We start from the raw sequence: 17,642 nt of genomic DNA on the forward strand, positions 1-17,642 counted from the left end.
TTTTTAAAGAGTTAAATGTAGTTTTCTTTCTTCTCAAAATAACGTTTATTGGTAGATTCCCCATTTTCTGACACAGATGCGCTGACCCCAACACTGTTTCCGTTCCTGAGAAACATAACGAGACAGGAGGGTTAGATGCCTGACAAAATCTATTTTGAAAACAGAAAGTTGCAGTCGGGCAGTTGCGCCTCTGCCACCCAAGGCGACACCCGTAAATCATGCATTTATTGCTGCTAATCTAACCCCAATAATCATGTACAATTTTCTGGATTACACGTCATGTATGTACAACACAATGTCGCAAAAGGGCTGGAAAATCCATTGGAAAATCATTTCGGTCCCGTTGTTTCGATTCAATTGTGCTATTATTGGAATTATTTGTTGCTTGCGTGCATTTATGAAAGGAAAAGGTGAATCATGCATCTAAATGTTTTTTTTTTTAATTATGTATATTTTTTTTTCGGGGAGATTATTCATCTGCGTTGCATTAAAGCAGGCATCATGCATTATATGGTGAGTATATATGACGGTAAGTATGAGCATCTAAATGCAGAAGACTAAAATGAGACTATACAAATTTTAAATGGAAGACGTTGGTGATTTTGTTGCTTTTCAAACAACGTGTCACTTGTTTTGTTTGTTTTTCACAATATCATATAAATACACACAGCATCAGTCAACAAGGTGACATGTTTGGATGCAATATTGCACGCTGCCCGATCAAAGTTTTTCGTTTTCTACAAACGTACGGAAATAAAAGACACCGTTTGAGATATTTGATTGTATTAATTGTACTGAAATGACGATGAGGAATACATTTTATCGATACTGAAATTTGCATTGTAAATAAAAAAATCAAATGTATCTTTTTTTTTCTTTCAAGTGAATTCATTAAGGTAATATTGAGAGGATAAAATATATCGACAGAAGCAAATCATTTAGTTTTATTTGAGTGCAAATTGAAATAAATGCAAATCAAAGTATTTTTATTCATACTCAATTTTGAACAAATAAAATGGCATTAAACTAATATACACAAATACAACTATTTTTTTTGTTTTCTTGATTATACTGTCATAAAATTAGCATAACATATTCAACTAAAAATGTGCTTTTTTTATAATGGATTAATTTTACTTATTAAAATAATGTTAGCATGACAAACAATTTCTCTTTACGGTATCGTGCTCAAATGAATAAAAGGACAAAGAAGACATCTTATTTTAAAATTAGCATCATAAATAGAACATGCATTATGCGAAAAGTTGAACACTGATTTATTACACCTAAATCTGTATAATCAATACAAAGTGTGTGACTCAATTATCACACATATTTTTTAAACTATTGAATTGCATTTTTTTTTCTCAATGAAAATAACAGTAGAAGCAGAGGATTCTTTTGTTTTCAAATGAGGACGTATTTTGAACCCTTCACGTTGGACAAACTATTTTTTGTGACCTTACATGGAAATATTTGATTTCTTTTGCGATCAAACTCAAACCTAATTAATCGACTAACTGTGATGACCAAATTAATCAACAACTACTTCGATAATTAATTCTTTAGTCACTTAAAATTGTCCAACTCTTAAGAATTGCAATGTCCAATTTCTGTCATCTTCCACGAAAGCAAACTATCTTTGTTGTTTAAAAGAAAAAAAGACATTTGCAAACACTGCTTTTACTTTGAAAACCAATTAATTTTTGCCTATTTTCTGACAGTGTGGACCGAACCACAATACAATCGATTTATGTTTATATGAAATGATCTGTTTTTGAATGACGGTATGGAAATTAACTTAATTTTTTTTTCCAATTCAATGAATCAAACAAAAATAATCACCACATTAAATCGATGATCAAAACAATTGTTAGTCGCAGCCCAAATATATACACTCATACATATCTCGAAATGAACTGAACCTGATGCTCATCCTCTGAGGAAGCAAAAAAAAAAAAGAGATGAAAATCACACTTGCTACAGTTTTGCATGTCTTAAACTATGTGCTTCATATTTGTACGGAGTGGACTTCGACCAGTATTCATTTGAAGGACATCCAAATGACAAATGAGGTTTGCCCACTCATTTCGCTCGCATTTGTTGTTCACAAAAAAAAAAAAAATCCACCCAAAATACCAACACAGGGATTTTCCATGTACTTCACCATAATGTGGGGATAAATTGTTAATTATATAATTTCTATCTCATCATCAAAACATATCGGATTGACTTCCATTGGTGGAATTTCTGTAATAAAATTAAAAAGAAGAAAAATAATAACAATAATTTTAAGCATGAGTGTAACTTGCTGTATTCGCTCCAGGTCAGTCCACAGGCTTGGTCCAAACCACAGACATATGTGAGACGTTGGGGGAGGGAACGTGTCCCCCCCCCCCCATCAAAAAAAAAATCTGGTCCTTCATGGAAAATTCTTCTTTTTCTTCATCCCAGGGGAGGGTGGTTGTGGTTGTTCAAGCACATCCCCTCGGTGTGGATCAGATGTGTTCTCCCGTGCATCCATCCTATAATTTGAGAGCATTGTTTGTGAATAGCTAAAACTGTTTTTTACTGTATCTGTTTCTGGAAAAATATGTGTATACTGTACGTGTGTAATACATTTAAATTCAAACAGTATTACTGCATTTCGAAAATATCTGTAGTCCATAATTTGATATGTACATTTATTATGAGGATATCATCCGAAATTGACTCACTGTGTGCATGGTAAATGAAAAGTACGTCAGGGTTATTTGGCTTAGGAGAGGACAAATATTCAGTTCATATGACAAAAAGGCGATTTGATACTTTAGCGTGAGAAAGTAAATGCATCAGAGAATTTTAAGCAGAATAATTAAATAGAAGTCTGGTGAATTGGTGGGGGAAAAGGCAAGCGTCTGACCTTGGAGTGCTCCTGGTGGTGTGGATGCTGCAGAGATGTTTTGAGGCTTAACAATGGCTGGACCGCGTCTTCGTATTCTACGGTGACACGGGCGGTTCTGCCGGGCAACCTCTCATTTTCTCCACTAAAACATGTCGAGGATATCGACATAGCAGAAAACCTTTCACTCGGCATTGTGGAAGCGGGACAAGGAGACCAAAAGGTGTCCCCTTTTCGCCTCCCTGCGTCCAGCCAAGTGAGCTACGCCATTTTCAATTGTCCCCAGTAAGTGAAGAGCGCGATGATTGGTTGAGGAATGTGTCCATCAAAATGTTAAAAGTACCACCACGGAAGTGGTCCGAAATCGGAGAGGTGATTTTTTTTTTTTTTTAACCACCGGAATGAACATAGGAAGAATAAACGCTGAGTAAAACAATCACTTTCAAAAAAATGTTCATGGGCCAAATTTCAAGCTAAATAATAAACACAAAATATACTGGTCTGAAATGCTATGAGACATGAGCAAGGTGTCGTTCATTTTCCAAATATCGGAAAGCATGTGACAAATTTATACCACCAAACTGAAAATAATGCAAAACGAACCCTGAGAAAAAAAAATAATTTACCTGGAAAAAATAAGAGGTTGCCAATCAAAAGGTGCAACGCAGAAAATCTGATATACGATTGACTGGTGAGAGTTCCACCCGGAAAAGCATGGACTTTTTTTAAAAAAAAAATTACACAACAATCTTTATTGAACAAGTCAAATCAAAGAGAACTAAACGAACAAGTTATTAATACATACACAAAAAGAAGATCCAGGGGATTTTAAACGGAAATTCCAAATAAAGAGCATAAAGTCAGAATTTTAACTGCTTTCTCGTTTTTGGAAATCATAATAGAATTCAAATATTGTTTAGATTCTGCTTCAAAAAATTAAGAGGTTTTGAACGACTACATCTAGATTTGTGGATAGCATGGACACTTTCTGACTGGGGATCGCCAGACAGAACGTCATTTTCATAGTATTCTTATGAGTGATCCCAAAACAAGTAAATTACCGGTACAGGCATTTTACAAATAATCCAAATTGAACTGTGCTTCCTACCGCTGATCCGAACAATTGGCTGCTGTGCGGTCGGCACCGACACAATTGGCCGTAAATTTCCAAACTATCCAATAAATTCCAAATTTTCAATCGTTCTCAAAATGACTTGCAATAAAATCCACAACACATCCTTTATGAAACGACAGAAATAATCTTTTTGCCTGAAGCAAAATCGAACGAAATATGCCTAAAATCAACTAACTCCTATGCCTTGTCCATTCATTTTTATTCTTTGTTTTACTTGCATCAGAAAGATTAAGTGAAAATAAACTTACATCACAAAGACTGGAGTCATTCTTTATCCAACCATCCCGGCGATGCACTCTCTTTGCCGGTCACGGGGAAATCTAAGGAGCTTCACGCCTTTGGCGCTTGGCGTATGATACCCAACAGCCACGCATGTGCCAATTTTTCGTAGTAATTCCCCGCAATGAAATTGAATTTCGCGCCAGCGTCAGCGATTGATTAGCTGCAAGACGGCACCTGGAAAATCACGTGACCAATTATGGCCAATGGAAAAGCACGTGACCACTTATGGCCAATCAGCATAGGTAATTAAGTTTTTTTTTTTTGGTCAGGACGCAAACATGGGTAATTAAGTCGGCCGGACGCTGCGTCAGAAAATAACGTTTGTCAAACAATTACAAAAACAGTGACTTCTATTTAATTAGTGTAATACGACGACGGCTGGGGGTATTTTTTATTTTTACAATGCCAAATTTGCTGAGGAATAAAGAGCTCGAACAGCATCCAAAAAGTAACAGTCCACACATGGCACCTCCTTTTATTGAACTCAAATACATCTCTATCAGATGTTAAGAAATTATATTAAGATTAATATTTTTCAAGTCACATGTCTTGTTTCATTCCACCGCATCAATGCACCTCTAGGCTTTGAACTACTTCACTATTTTTATTCGATTAGCCTTAATGCAGCGGAGACACTTTGATTTTAGCATGTGGAGTTAGTACATTTAGTCAAATGCTACGCATCATGGTCATGCATACTAGTCCTATGACAACAGATTGCTTTAAATACAAATATATAGCATGTTACCTCAGTTTAAGCTGGTCCACATTTTACCATCAAGTGATATCAGTAGTAAAATGCTTCTTCCTAACACCTAACCACTGAAGTGAGTAATTTGAAGTGATTGGCAGTACTCTAATTCATGTAAGCTCAGAAAAAAAATGGCATCAGGGCCTTTAAAAGGATGCATTAAAAATAGCCCCCTTTTGCTTAGTACTCTTGATTGTACTGTGTGAACAGCGGCAGCGACCGTGGTCCTCACAGTAGGAAATTAGGCGCCGCACACCACTGGGATGAAAGAAATTGCATATATAGGAAAACAACAAAAAACCCAAAAAACTAAATCAAGGCACATGCGCATGTGTAGCAGCACAAAGACGTTTCCCAAGGTTTTTGGCATGAAACAGCGGCTTTCCAGGGGAGGCGAGGACCACGGTCGCCTGCTTTTGGGACTGACTGAGGAGAGAGGGGGAAAAAAAAAATACAAAAAAACAAAACAAAAAAACCTAAATGTCCGGCCGTGATGATCAATTCCTACATAAAAACTCAAGTCATCAGTGCAGGAAGCGGATGCTCATTTTCTGCTCCACATCCACCTTTTCCAGCACCTGTCATACACACACAAAACATTTTTTTAAGTAAGTCTTGCATTTTTTTTTTTACCATATTAATTATAAAACAGAAGTTGCCTACATTGACAGGCAATTAAATCAGTTATTAATGCAATTGTTAAATATATTTGGTAAGCATAAAATATGATTCCCTTAATGCTTTGCTGTAACATAAGATATAAATGGCAGTTCACCAGTCATAAGATAAAAATGTCACAAAATATATTTACGTAACACCTTTACATGCAACCACCGCTGCTTACAAAGCGGAGCAAAAATAAGGAATACAACAACAAAGACGGTTAAAACCATAAACACAATAAGACGATTGCAGCTCTTCTCCACACCCAGGAAGTAAACACTGACAATTAAAAAAAAAAAAAAAAAAAAAACCTTGATCTGAATATCAAATAAGTTGCGTGTGTCTATTTGTCTACGGCGTGGAGAACTTGCCTTGATGAATTCGTTGAAGGAAATGGAGCTGTCTCCGTTCGTGTCGGCCTCCTGGATGGTTCTGTCCGCGATGCTCCCCAGCTGCTCGTCAGAGATGTTCACACCAACCATCATTCTTAACACCTGAGAAAACGCGCACAGGCACAGGCACTGTCATGTGTTTGGGACAAAAACACACGAGTCATGAACGTGGTGGTGCCTTATGAGGAAGGAAAATAAAACAAAAATGGAGCCCTTAATCACATTGCAGCTCCTTATCAACTGAAGGGCAAAGTCTCCTCACCGCTGTTACGTCATAGCCTTACTTTCCTCGGCATAAGGCGGTGACGATGACGGCGGGGGAACGTTCAGCAGTTTGCTCACGTGTGGCAATTTCCTGCTTTGTTTCGATGTGCGGTTACACAAAAAATTTCAGTCAACATTTTGACTAAACTTGGCGGGGGCAGAGGAGGAGGAGATATTTGTTGCGAAGTTTGAGATTTTAAAGAAAAAGTGTCGATTCCGGGAACATTTGAGTAACTTTCTAAAAACTCTGCGATGACCTTAAAATTTGAAATGGAAGATTTTTGGGATTGTTTTTGCCTCACAAAAATTATTATTTTTTAAACATTTTGTACCATTACAATGTCTCAACTTTGTTGTTTAAAACAAGTTATACAGAAAAAAAAATACAAATCTAAAAACAGTTCTGTAAAAGATTTTTTCTCAAAAAACATTTCTATATTTATTTTCAGTTTCCCTTTTTTGTCTAAATAACTTTTGAACTTTTTTTCCCAAAAACAAACTTTGCCCCTATTAGTTTTTTAAAAAAAACTATTTTCTTCTCAGAAATATATATTTTTTCTTTTCTAAAATGGATGTGCAAATATTTTTCCATGCAGTTTTTAGTAGTAAAAATGGTAGATTTTTCCCTCTCTCCAAAGCAAAATATTACATTTTACTTCCAAAAAAAAAAAAAAAAAAAAAAAAAAAAATCAAACATTTTTTGAAGAAACTGCTATGCTATGCTGAGGGAAACTATGATGTGGAGCACGCACCTGGAGCAGCTCATCCCGTGAAATCTTGTCGTCTCTGTCCAGGTCATAAAGACGGAAAGCAACTGAGCAGAACCCACCCAAAAAAAAAAAAAAAAGTGATAAGTGACAGTTGTCGTTTGTGCGAGAACCAAAACGTCCCCCTCATGTGTACTCACACAACAGCTTGTTGGTCCTGCTGTTGAGCGGCTCGCTTGTGCTGGTGTTCTTGTTCTTCTCGCTGTCCTCGATGGGCCGAAAGTGTGCCAGCGTGCGCATGAAGCCTCGGAAGTTCACCTGGTCCTCCCTGACCATATTTTCAAATTAAAAAGTCAGTCGCTATCCACCACGCAGTCGTATAAGGAGGGAACATTTTTGAATCAGAGTTCTTGTTTCAAAAGTGTGAATACGACGGCAGCAGCCCAAACGACCTATTTGGTAGGAAGTGGCGGAACATTTCCAAATAAAAGCCTCACCCTTCCGGGAAGAAGGCGTTGATGATGCGGTCACCCAAAGGATTGATGGCCAACTCCGGAATCCTCTGGAAGTCTTCTCGACTGCACACAGAGAAAAGAGATTTGATTAGACAAGATGGAAAAACGACACTTGGAAGACAAAGTATTTGCAACGTGTTCATGTGGCTGTTGCATGTTGATGTTGACATTCATAATAACATAAATAAACAGAGGCAGATGACACCATTCACCTTGACTGTCCAGTGACTGAGCTGGGACAGGAAGAACCAAAAGTTGTTGTGTGTAAACGCCACTGCCTTACACCCCCCCACACCCCACCCCACACACGCGCACACACAAAAACAGACAAAACAGCGGATTTAACAACGGTAAACTCAGGAGCCAGCACATGTAATCATTACCCGCCTGTTCAACTATTACTCGCTTTGTCCCATCTAAAGACGAACCTCTTTAGTTTGTGATTAACTGTGGAAAAATGTTCCAAGAGGAAATCATGTCAAAATAAGTCTCGGGGCGATAAGGCCTGAAAAGAAAAGCTCAGATTTTTTTCACAAAATACAATTTTCGAGTTTAGAAATGTTTTTCCCCCACAGAAAATTCAAAGGATAATGACATTAGTCACCGGGCTCGTTTCTCGCCACAATATGAAAACGATTTTGGTCTTGTTGTCTTTTTCTTAGCAGAAATCAAAGTTACAAGTTGTTTTGGGGAAAAATTGTCGCCGGAGCACGACAAAGAAGTTAACAATCCTGTCTGTGCCTTGGTAAACTAGCTCCCCCTTCTTGCTCCCTGCTATGTTGTTAGTATAAGCAGTGCATGTCAGCGGGGACACGCTTTGAGCTACAATTGCAGTGAAATGTTATTATTTATTTCAAATCATATTCAATTCAATAAAATATGCATCATTCAGAGAAACAGACTCAAATCGCTCACGCGGGGTTTGCCGTTTCTGCTTCGACGGCCAGCACGACCAGTGTACTTGGCATAGTACAACTTTATTTCCATGAAATTATGACTTTAAAAAATTGTAACAACACATTTTGATGAAAATATTACATTATTTTCTCATTAGAGGAGTCAAAGTCACAAACGACAATGACCAAATCGCGAAATTAGTAACACTGATTCATCTTTTGTATATGGTAAAATGTAAACAAATAAAACTGCATCTTGTACAATTACAACTACGGGGCGTAGTAAAAGGTGACGAGGCAGACTGCTGTTCTGTATCTAATACCAAACATGAAATGTGAGGCAGACGTGTGAAACACTCGTGCGCGGTGCCACCTGACTACTTCATAATCCAAAATTGTCTCACCTGAGGGTGCCGTTCTCGCCTTTATCCAGGCTGGTGAAGCGGCTGTACAGACGAGTGATCTGGCTGTGCGAGACTGCGGAAGGACACATAAAAGATGATTTTCAGACATCATGTATAAAACAGTCATATTAAACAGCTTGGCTGGGGTGTCTTTTTGAGTAATTTAGCAAATCAATGGCTGGTATGCTCTCTACTGCGAGCTGAACGGCCGTTTCAATATCTAAAAAGCAGGTCAGTGTCATTGATCCGAACAACATCAAAATCAACTCATTCGTACCGTTATTTCAATCGCTGCACCTTAGCTCAATCATAATGACACGTGAGATTCTTGTTTTTATTTCTTTTTTGCTACGGTGGAGCGGTTGTCACCCGTAAGTGCAAGTGACGTCATTCTGATACCACCAATAAACAAGTTATAAGCCCAGTGTTACGATCCCGTTATGAAGGCCTACTGGAAGCCATAAAATGTGGCTTCCTTTAAGGAAATAATATCATTCCTTTAATAAGCGCCCACGACCCACGTTTCTTTTCTCACGGAAAATAATAATAAAATCTATAATAATAACTTACAGCCCGTTTCTTTCTTGATTTCCTCAATTTCCTCCTCGCGAAGTAACGTGGACGCTCGAGATCCCATAATGATGACTCCAGTGGTGAAGTTCGCAACCAGCACACAGAAGCGAACCGGCTGTGAAAATGTCAGTTAGCAAAAAAAATAAATAAAATAAAATAGCAATGAAAAAAGGAAAGAAAGAAAAAAGAAAAAACGGCTACCTTCGAGCAGCTAGCACGCCAGCTGTCTCGCTCTACACGTCCACCGTGAGAACAAGAAAGTCTCTCGGGGAAGTTTGGGACAACTTTCAAGTCCACTCCGTATGTCAATCTAGAAAGTCATTTGTTTATATTTATTGATTGAGTTATTTATTTATTTTGATACTTCGAGTCGCTTTAAATGAACGCCGCTAAGCGTCCTGTGAAAAGAAGGCGAGCTTCGGTCCTTTTATCTTCCGTCTTTATCGAGTGGGCGGGGTTACATTGGGTGAAGTGGGTAGCCGTGTGAGTGCCTGATTAAAATGTGACACTAGGAAGCGTGATACAATGCCATATTAAAAATAGGTTTTCAAAATTATATATCGTCAATGTACATATCATTTTCGAGGGTAAAATGTGAGATGATTAGAACGCTACAAATCAAAAAAATTGTGCCTTAAATGGTGATGCTTGTAATATTTCCTAAACTGGGATATATTTCGTATAGTGAGTCTACAATAATAATGATGATGAAAATAAATACTACTACACACCTAGATTTAAAGTAAAAACAAATCAGAAAAGGGAATAATTGCCCGATTGAACGTAATTAGTCGAATAATTCGAAGAAAAAGTATTGAAATCACGTGATTGCACGTCAACTGTCCACTGATAGAGGGCAGTGCTTCAATGTGATTTAGATGCAACGGTCTCTGTGTTTTTTGGGTTAACATACGGCATTAAAAAGGTTGCCAAATGATAAACATATGGTAGAATTCCTATCGCTGACAGTCAGTCCAAGGTCAGAATATTTGTAAACCTTGGAGCGTGCATTTTTATCCAATATAACACTTTTAGAGAATGACAAAAGAGCTCAAACAATAAATTGATATAAAACAGTAATGTCGCGATGTGGTTAATCGGAGGAAAAACCTAACACGCAAGTCACCTTTGCTCAAGAAAGTAGTCAATTGTGAGGCAGATGTGCCAACCACTGTCCACCATGCTTCCCTATGTAAGTTCACGACAACATTTGAGCTTTATTTTTGGTATTTCACCTTTTTAATGGACACAAATATGTTCTTAAAAGCACACAATCATTAAAAAGTCATTCAGAAACCTTTCAAAAGTGCAATTCGTCTTAAAATCAAAAACACACCCATTGCAAAAACAAACATAAAAAAAGTTAAGCGCGTGTTCGTAAAACCAGTAATCAAGCAGCTTTCATATTTTGAGGGGTTTTGTTCACTCGCTGAAGTGGCACACCGAGTCCATGGCCATCTGGATTCTGTGCACAGACACGCAAAAATGACAACATGAGAACTCCACTTTTCTCAATTTGCATTATTTTAAAATAAAACCTTTTTAATCATGTTCCAGCTACCTGTCAGCGGCATAGCCTCTCTCGCACATGTTGACCAGAGCGTACAAATGTCTCAGTGCATACTCATACTGGGGGGGAAAAAAAAAACATTGTCGAAAAGAGAAATGAAAGTGAAAATCGCAATTTTAAAAAGGAGAAGTCAAGTTGAAAAAAAATCTTAACAAAATATGTTCCAGGAATGCTCATAGTCTGATTAATATTGTGTTTGTAGAATATTAATTAATCAGCATAATCCACTCGTTTTTCTATCCATCTCAAGGCCATTTGGCCACTTGCTGTCAACTGAAAATGACATTACAGTTGCTAAGGTAACGAACATTCACAGCTCACGGGTTTTCTTACTTTTTTCATGTAATGTTCATAAACTGAGCCGTGATTGGTCGATACCCTCGCCCTGCGTAATGTCTGATGTCATTTTCAGTCAATCGGAAAAGGGAAAATGGCCGCCCCCTAAGATGGATAAAAACGGATTGATTTTGCTACTTCATTCAAAATAAGTATTTTTAATGCCTTAAAAGGGGCTTGTTTTTTTTTTTTAACATTACTATAGGAAGTAAACATAATCAGGCACTCCGCCCCCTAAAAAAATAAAAAATAAATGACATCAAACTGTTTCTACCCACCACAAATGAACTGCTTTCCAACTTTATTGAGAAAATTACTTGGACAGCGGCGAATGAATAAAATGTACTGCATTAAAAAAAAAAAAAAAATCCCACTGGTGCAGCGTGCGTTGTGCTTTTGCTGTCGTACCTTGGCTTTGTTCCAGTTGAAGCAGTTGTGTTTGTAGTGGTCCACAGCAGTTCGGTAGCACCGGTGCTGCGTCAGGTCCCTCCTTTCGTTGACCACCTTCTCAGCCTCAAAACGGTTGCCCGTCACCCTCTCCGCGATCTGACGCATGGTCGCCGCTAGCATCTCCCTGACCTGCACTCACACACACACAAAGTGACACAAATGAAAAAAACACTTGCCAAGCAATATTTAATTGACAGCTGTACCTTGAGGTGAGCGTCTATTTCCGAGAGGAGACTCCGGGCCACGCCGATGTCGTTGGAGGCCATCATCTTCCTCTTGAGGATGGCCAAGGGAACGTCGGGACTCGGCGTCAGGTCCAGTTGGCCGACGGGAGGCAACGGGCCGGGGACGACGGCTCCGCTCTTCCGCGTCCCCTGGAAAGCCGCCACCTTCATGTGGGCCAGAGTCTGACGGCGAGACAAGCATACGTGAACGTGATGCAAAACATTACGGGATTAAATGTGTTGTTTGTGCTCCGCCTCACTTTATTTCCAAACTGCTGCACGTGGCTGGTGTTGGTGTGATTCTTCACAATTCGAAACTGTTTCAACAACGTTTCCCGGGACAAGTCCTCCTGCGGCGTAACAGAACTATCAACAATGAAAGCTGCAGAGTCAAAATGATGGCTGTGAACCAAAATGGCCTGTTGTCTTTTCAGGTTGAGTGTCAAGAGTTTTTTTTTTCCTTTTTTTTTTTGTTGAGTATACTCATAAACTGACATCACATTTCAAGGTGAGCAGCTGTTTTGGAGGCTGAATTCCTAAAAACCTGCCAGAATGTGCTACAGTGCCAAAATGACCATTTTAAATCAAAATGGCTTCATGACTTTTTGTGGGACTACTCATGATAGACATTTCTAACAAATTTTATGTTAGGGAAAATTATGATGATTTTTATTTATTTTTTTTACACTAGAGGGCAATCCCGAGCCCGAAACAAAGTCATACCACATCGGAATCTTCCATCCAGTTGACGCTGTACCAGTCTCCCAGGTAGGTGTCACGCTCGGCGTCATAGTAACATGCGTACGATGACTCGTGTGAGTTGGCTGCTGTGGTGGCATAAACTAAAAAAAAAAAAAAAAAAAATTGTAATTCAAAATAATAATTGAAAAATGTTTTGGGTTGTTGTTTTGGTTTTGTTCAACTCACCGTCTATGTCGTCAGGCAGATGGCTCATCATCGACCCCGACTCACAGGCTTCAATGTAGAACACCATCTTACAAAAAAGTGAATGAAAGACAGATGACGATTGTAATGCTGCTGCTGAGTGGCATCAGCCGGTGAGCTACACACCTTCTTGTACTTCTTATTGTCGTGCATGTACTGGATGGTCTCCTGGAGGTCTTTGACGTGCAGCTAGAAAAGAGCAAGTGGTGTACTCGGTACATTAAACTAAATTTATAATCGTTCAAACGGATGTCGAAGTACTTTTTTTTTTGTACAAAACTGTTAGAATAAATGCACATTAAGTTCTCCCATATTTGGTCTTGTATTACTACAAAGCATTTATTCAGCAGGATGGCCTTGGAAAGTTACTCTCTTCTTTTGGATGGAAGACTTCATCATTGTTCTCAGGAGTTGAATCAGATAACAACCTCTGAGGAGTGGAAATGGCAACCTTGAGACGGCGCACTCGTGACACATTTGCACAAATGAGCTCTTGAAACTCCTCGAAGCACATTAAGAGTGCATTGTGTTCCGGGTGGGATGATATAATCAGTGTTTGTGATGTAATTTTACTTAGCATTTGACAAAATCTCGGGTTGATGCATAAACACATGTCATTTCATATGGGGAATTTATTCCCCCCGTTGTAACATTTAAACATGAAGGACGATGTAGAGGAACAAAAACATTTCTTGAAAATGAAAAAAATTTTTTATTTTTTTTATTTTATTTTTTTTACAAAATCCAGATTGATGTCTGTTTTTTCACCATTTAAAAAAATGGCACAGACCCAAGGGCGATGTATAAAAATAAACATATATCAAATATATCTATTTTTTCATATTAAAAAAAAATTCCCATATTGATCCATACTTTTTCACCCCCCATTTAAAAAAAACCTAGGTAAATTAATCAAAATAAATAAATATTTTTCCCCTGCACTCACTCTATTTTTCACATTTTACAAAATTCAGGTAGGAGGTGTGAAAAAAAAAAAAAACTAATAATAAAGGAGGCAACACACAAACTACTAAAATGGCAGTTTCAGTGATTTTGTGAGTGCGCAGTAAAAACAAGGCAGCCAACCTCTCCGTTGGGGAAGGCCAGAATTCCGGGCGCTCCGTGGTCAGTGAAATAAACAAAGACGTGATCGTTGGGACCACTGAGGAGACACAAAGATGAAGACTGTGATGTGGCGATCTGATCCCCACCAAAAAAAAAAACAAATCAACCAAAAAAAAGCCCACAGACACATTGTAGAGTTGTCACTCACCTCTTTAAGACTTTCCCGGAGCCTCCTCTCACTTTGGAGGAGTCACCTTTCAGCACAGCCAGGAAGTTTTCAGGAGTGACATCCTGCACATGATAAGGCGTGCAGTGCTTCATGAAAAATGCCCAAGAATTTTTTTAAAAAGTGCGCAGTGGCCAATTTATTTTGGCACTCACTTCAGAAGTGTAGTCCTTTAGGACACCCTTGTACACATCGCTACCGTTGGGCCTGTTGATCAGGATGCCGGGTGTGGGATTCCTTCGGGAGGGAAGCGGGAAAACATTGTTTACATTGAGTACCACAAAAAAATGTGTTTTATAAAATTGTAGTCTTCTTTTTTGTCAAAAGATATGGTTCCATTTTTTTTAGTTTCACTTAAATCCAGGTTGGTGTATTGTTTAAAAATAGTCACAAATCTTTTTTGCACTTTCTAAAACAAAGCCGCAAGTATCAAAATGAATATTCCTTTTTTTTCATGACAGGTATTTGTTTTTATTTATACCCCCCAAAAAAGTAAAAAATAAAATTCATTTTATTTTGGTTGTTTTCAGGTCAAAATTAAGTCAAGATGCTGCCGACTAGTCGCACCAAGTGGTAGTTAGTGTGGAGCGAGGAGAAGTAACATGATATGTTTTGTGTGATTCCTCTCAGAAAGCTAATTTTGGTGTCTGTGCTCAATTTGCTGTCTTGGCTAGAAAGTTTGTACGCGCGTTGAAAGAGTCCCAAAAGGCGGCCCGTTGAATGGCAATAAACCGCCGGTCCATTTTCATTTCTCTTCAAACTAAGAAAAGAGGAAGGGTGTGATAAACAGCAGCTGCAAGAGCTTTCGAAAATGTATTGGATTTTAAAATATGTTCAACTGATCTGCTGATCATTTTCGTTGACAGAGTATGCAGTTTTCTTTTTGCTGTTGTTGATTCTAGGAGTTTCACTTAGGTGTTGTTATCAATAAGTGTTGGGGGGGAAAAAAAAACATACGTATGTGAAAAAGTCGGAAATTTGATGAGAACAAAACCGTACCATTAAAAGAATGAAACTGTACATTAATGTGGAAAAATGTATGAGAAAAGTCTGTGTGTGCGACGTTCTCACTCCTCAGCTTGTGCCAAGTCGTCCATCATCATGACCACAATCTGCTCGTCCGGGATGCCATTCTTGTGTACGATCTGGTAGGCGTGACATGCGTCCGCCTGGTCAACGGACGGGGCACACACGCACACACGCACACACACACACACACACACACACACACACACACACATACACACACACACACGCACAAATACATAAAGACACACACGGGACATCTTTTCATGAATAATTCCATAAGTGGGCTTCGGGGTTCTCATTGTTTTTTAGGCAATTAATATACCTCAAATCATAATTGTATGGAAATAAAGTTGAAATACTATGCAAGTAATTGTAAATGAACATGGAAAAGTTGTCCTTTTACAAGAGAAAAAAAGTACTAATTTCACAAGAGTCAAGTATGACTGTTCCAAGAATAACGTCTGACATGACAGGAATGAAAAGGTGACATATTACTGGGAAAAACATTTTTTTCTGAGAATTAAGCTGTAAAATAAAAATTCTGCAATGTTACAAACTGTGGTAATATTAAAGTCACAATTTAACAAGAAAAGCTTGCACAAGTGAAAAAGTAAAAAAAAAACAACAACAACAAAAAACAGATTAAATAGTGTGTGATGTGACGATGGAATATTACCAGTAAAGTCATTATTTTATCAGAATAGAATCAAACTATTAAGAGAATAAATTTGTAAATGAATGTGGGGAAAAGGGTAACTTTAAAAGAAAAATAGTTCGAATTTTACAAGAATAAAAGCAGAGCATTACAAGAATAAATGAGTGGTAATTTTACAAGATCATTTTGCAAGAAAAAAAAGCGCCCCCTCTCCCAGGAATAAAACACTGAGAATAATGGCACAACATTTCAAGAAAAAAAGTCGTAATTTTGCACTAAACTCAATATTTTATTGGATTACGGATGTATTACGACGTCAATAAAGTTGCAACAATACGACACAAAAACTCATAACGGCACGAGAATGAAGTTGACATTACAGGAACTAGTATTTTAGTACTTTAACCTGAAAATTTATATTTTTAATCACTATATACAAGAAAAATACGTTTTTTAAATGGTTAGGGAAGGAACAGGTGCAATATTCTGAAAAGGTAAAAAGCTGTCAGACAAATAAACACAGTAGAGCTACCTGATAACTACGTACTTTAAATATACTAACCAAGTATTTGTACTTGGTTCCTTCAAACGCCTGAAGACATAAATTACATTTGAGCGTGTTTTCTTTTTTTTACCTGATGTCTGTAGTTGTACCAGGAAGACGAGCCCGCAACGATCACCACCCAGTTCTTCCCGTTTTCGGGCTCCTGTGTGGGGAAGGAGTTCACCAGGACAGCGAAGAGCCTCAGCGCAACCAGGAGGACCAACAAACGACCCATTTCCTTGCCTGTGTTTCGGCAGCCAGATTTGAACAATGATAACAACAATGAGTCGCATTCAAATGACGAAGTGACTTAAGCTTTTGAGACCAACTCGATCTTTGCGATCACATGACTAAGACGGTATCGCTTCTCCCGATGCTAACTAGCTAATATTAAATCTCAACAGGGTGTTTAAAATAAATTCAAAACATCAGCAAACACACATTTTTGTTTTACCTGAAGTTTGGTTTGTTGTAGGAAGCCGAGCGAAGCGAAAAAAATCACTAAACGATCCTGGTTATCTAGGCGGAAACCATCCAGTGTTATTTATATAGAGTATATGGCGAAAAAAAAAAGAACTGCTTGGAATAACATTGGAGCGGCAGGCCGACAACCAATCAGAGAGCAGGAGGCGGGATTTTACTGTTAAAAAAAAAAAATCACGTGCTCTCACTCAAGCTCGTCCTTGATTGGCAGGTGGAAGTCGAAGTATGACGCCAGTGATTTGTAAACACAGAAAACAAATATTAAATAAGAGGCGTAACATGATCCATTCATAATTTCTAAACGTTATAGGTAGGCAACACGATTGGGATAGCAAAATAACCTCGTATTGCAAGAATGAAATCGAAATATAAGGCGATAAAAGTGTGACGTAGTCACTACATACAGGAAGAACCAAAAGATGCATAAGACACGCACGCACATAAAAACGTAATTTAACGTTAAACGTCACCCCACCCCCTTCCCCAAGAATAAAGTAATGTTCATTTTCAAACAAAGTCGCAATATTACAAGAAGTAAATGAGTAACATTATGAAAATGCACTAAAAAGGTGAGAATAAAGTTGAAATAAACTTGTGTTATAAAAATAAGGCTCTTAAAATTTTAACGTGAAAAGTCAATTTTTAAGTTGAT

The 17,642-nt window shown here is 38.0% G+C and overlaps 2 protein-coding genes and 1 long non-coding RNA gene across 3 annotated transcripts; all 3 read right to left on the reverse strand.

The window, feature by feature from the left end:
- Positions 1-6: 6 nt before the first annotated feature.
- On the reverse strand, positions 7-3,194 carry LOC109517340 (uncharacterized). Its single transcript, XR_002168523.1, has 2 exons — positions 2,903-3,194; positions 7-2,525 (listed from the first exon to the last, which is right to left on the reverse strand). It is a non-coding gene; the product is annotated as an uncharacterized LOC109517340 (long non-coding RNA).
- A 1,540-nt stretch (positions 3,195-4,734) lies between these two features.
- chp1 (calcineurin-like EF-hand protein 1) lies at positions 4,735-9,892 on the reverse strand. Its single transcript, XM_019872647.1, has 8 exons — positions 9,665-9,892; positions 9,461-9,578; positions 8,891-8,963; positions 7,573-7,653; positions 7,276-7,403; positions 7,121-7,182; positions 6,084-6,206; positions 4,735-5,627 (listed from the first exon to the last, which is right to left on the reverse strand). Exons 2-8 carry the CDS (start codon positions 9,525-9,527, stop codon positions 5,574-5,576), a joined length of 588 nt encoding a protein of 195 aa, XP_019728206.1. The 5' UTR covers positions 9,528-9,578; positions 9,665-9,892; the 3' UTR covers positions 4,735-5,573.
- A 768-nt stretch (positions 9,893-10,660) lies between these two features.
- On the reverse strand, positions 10,661-17,098 carry lgmn (legumain). Its single transcript, XM_019872666.1, has 14 exons — positions 16,962-17,098; positions 16,599-16,750; positions 15,351-15,448; positions 14,435-14,516; positions 14,262-14,344; positions 14,075-14,150; positions 13,115-13,177; positions 12,971-13,037; positions 12,767-12,885; positions 12,304-12,393; positions 12,023-12,226; positions 11,778-11,948; positions 11,025-11,092; positions 10,661-10,928 (listed from the first exon to the last, which is right to left on the reverse strand). The coding sequence occupies exons 2-14, from the start codon at positions 16,740-16,742 to the stop codon at positions 10,886-10,888; spliced, it is 1,308 nt and encodes a 435-aa protein (XP_019728225.1). The 5' UTR covers positions 16,743-16,750; positions 16,962-17,098; the 3' UTR covers positions 10,661-10,885.
- Between the last annotated feature and the right edge of the window lie 544 nt (positions 17,099-17,642).

This window comes from Hippocampus comes, unplaced genomic scaffold (genome assembly GCF_001891065.2).
Source record: "Hippocampus comes isolate QL1 unplaced genomic scaffold, H_comes_QL1_v1.1 scaffold92, whole genome shotgun sequence".
Classification (NCBI taxonomy): domain Eukaryota; kingdom Metazoa; phylum Chordata; class Actinopteri; order Syngnathiformes; family Syngnathidae; genus Hippocampus; species Hippocampus comes.

What these genes read in the sequence shown, in the direction of transcription:
- chp1 (XM_019872647.1), bottom strand. Translation starts at nt 9,527, where the DNA reads ATGGGATCTCGAGCGTCCACGTTACTTCGCGAGGAGGAAATTGAGGAA. An exon ending in AACGCCTTCTTCCCGGAAGG is followed by an intron (nt 7,404 to 7,572) that starts GTGAGGCTTTTA and finishes AAATATGGTCAG; the next exon opens with GGAGGACCAGGTGAACTTCC. An exon ending in CCTTCAACGAATTCATCAAG is followed by an intron (nt 5,628 to 6,083) that starts GCAAGTTCTCCA and finishes TGTGTATGACAG; the next exon opens with GTGCTGGAAAAGGTGGATGT.
- lgmn (XM_019872666.1), bottom strand. Translation starts at nt 16,742, where the DNA reads ATGGGTCGTTTGTTGGTCCTCCTGGTTGCGCTGAGGCTCTTCGCTGTC. An exon ending in TGGCCTTCCCCAACGGAGAG is followed by an intron (nt 13,178 to 14,074) that starts GTTGGCTGCCTT and finishes GCTCTTTTCTAG; the next exon opens with CTGCACGTCAAAGACCTCCA. An exon ending in TGCAGCAGTTTGGAAATAAA is followed by an intron (nt 12,227 to 12,303) that starts GTGAGGCGGAGC and finishes TCTCGCCGTCAG; the next exon opens with ACTCTGGCCCACATGAAGGT.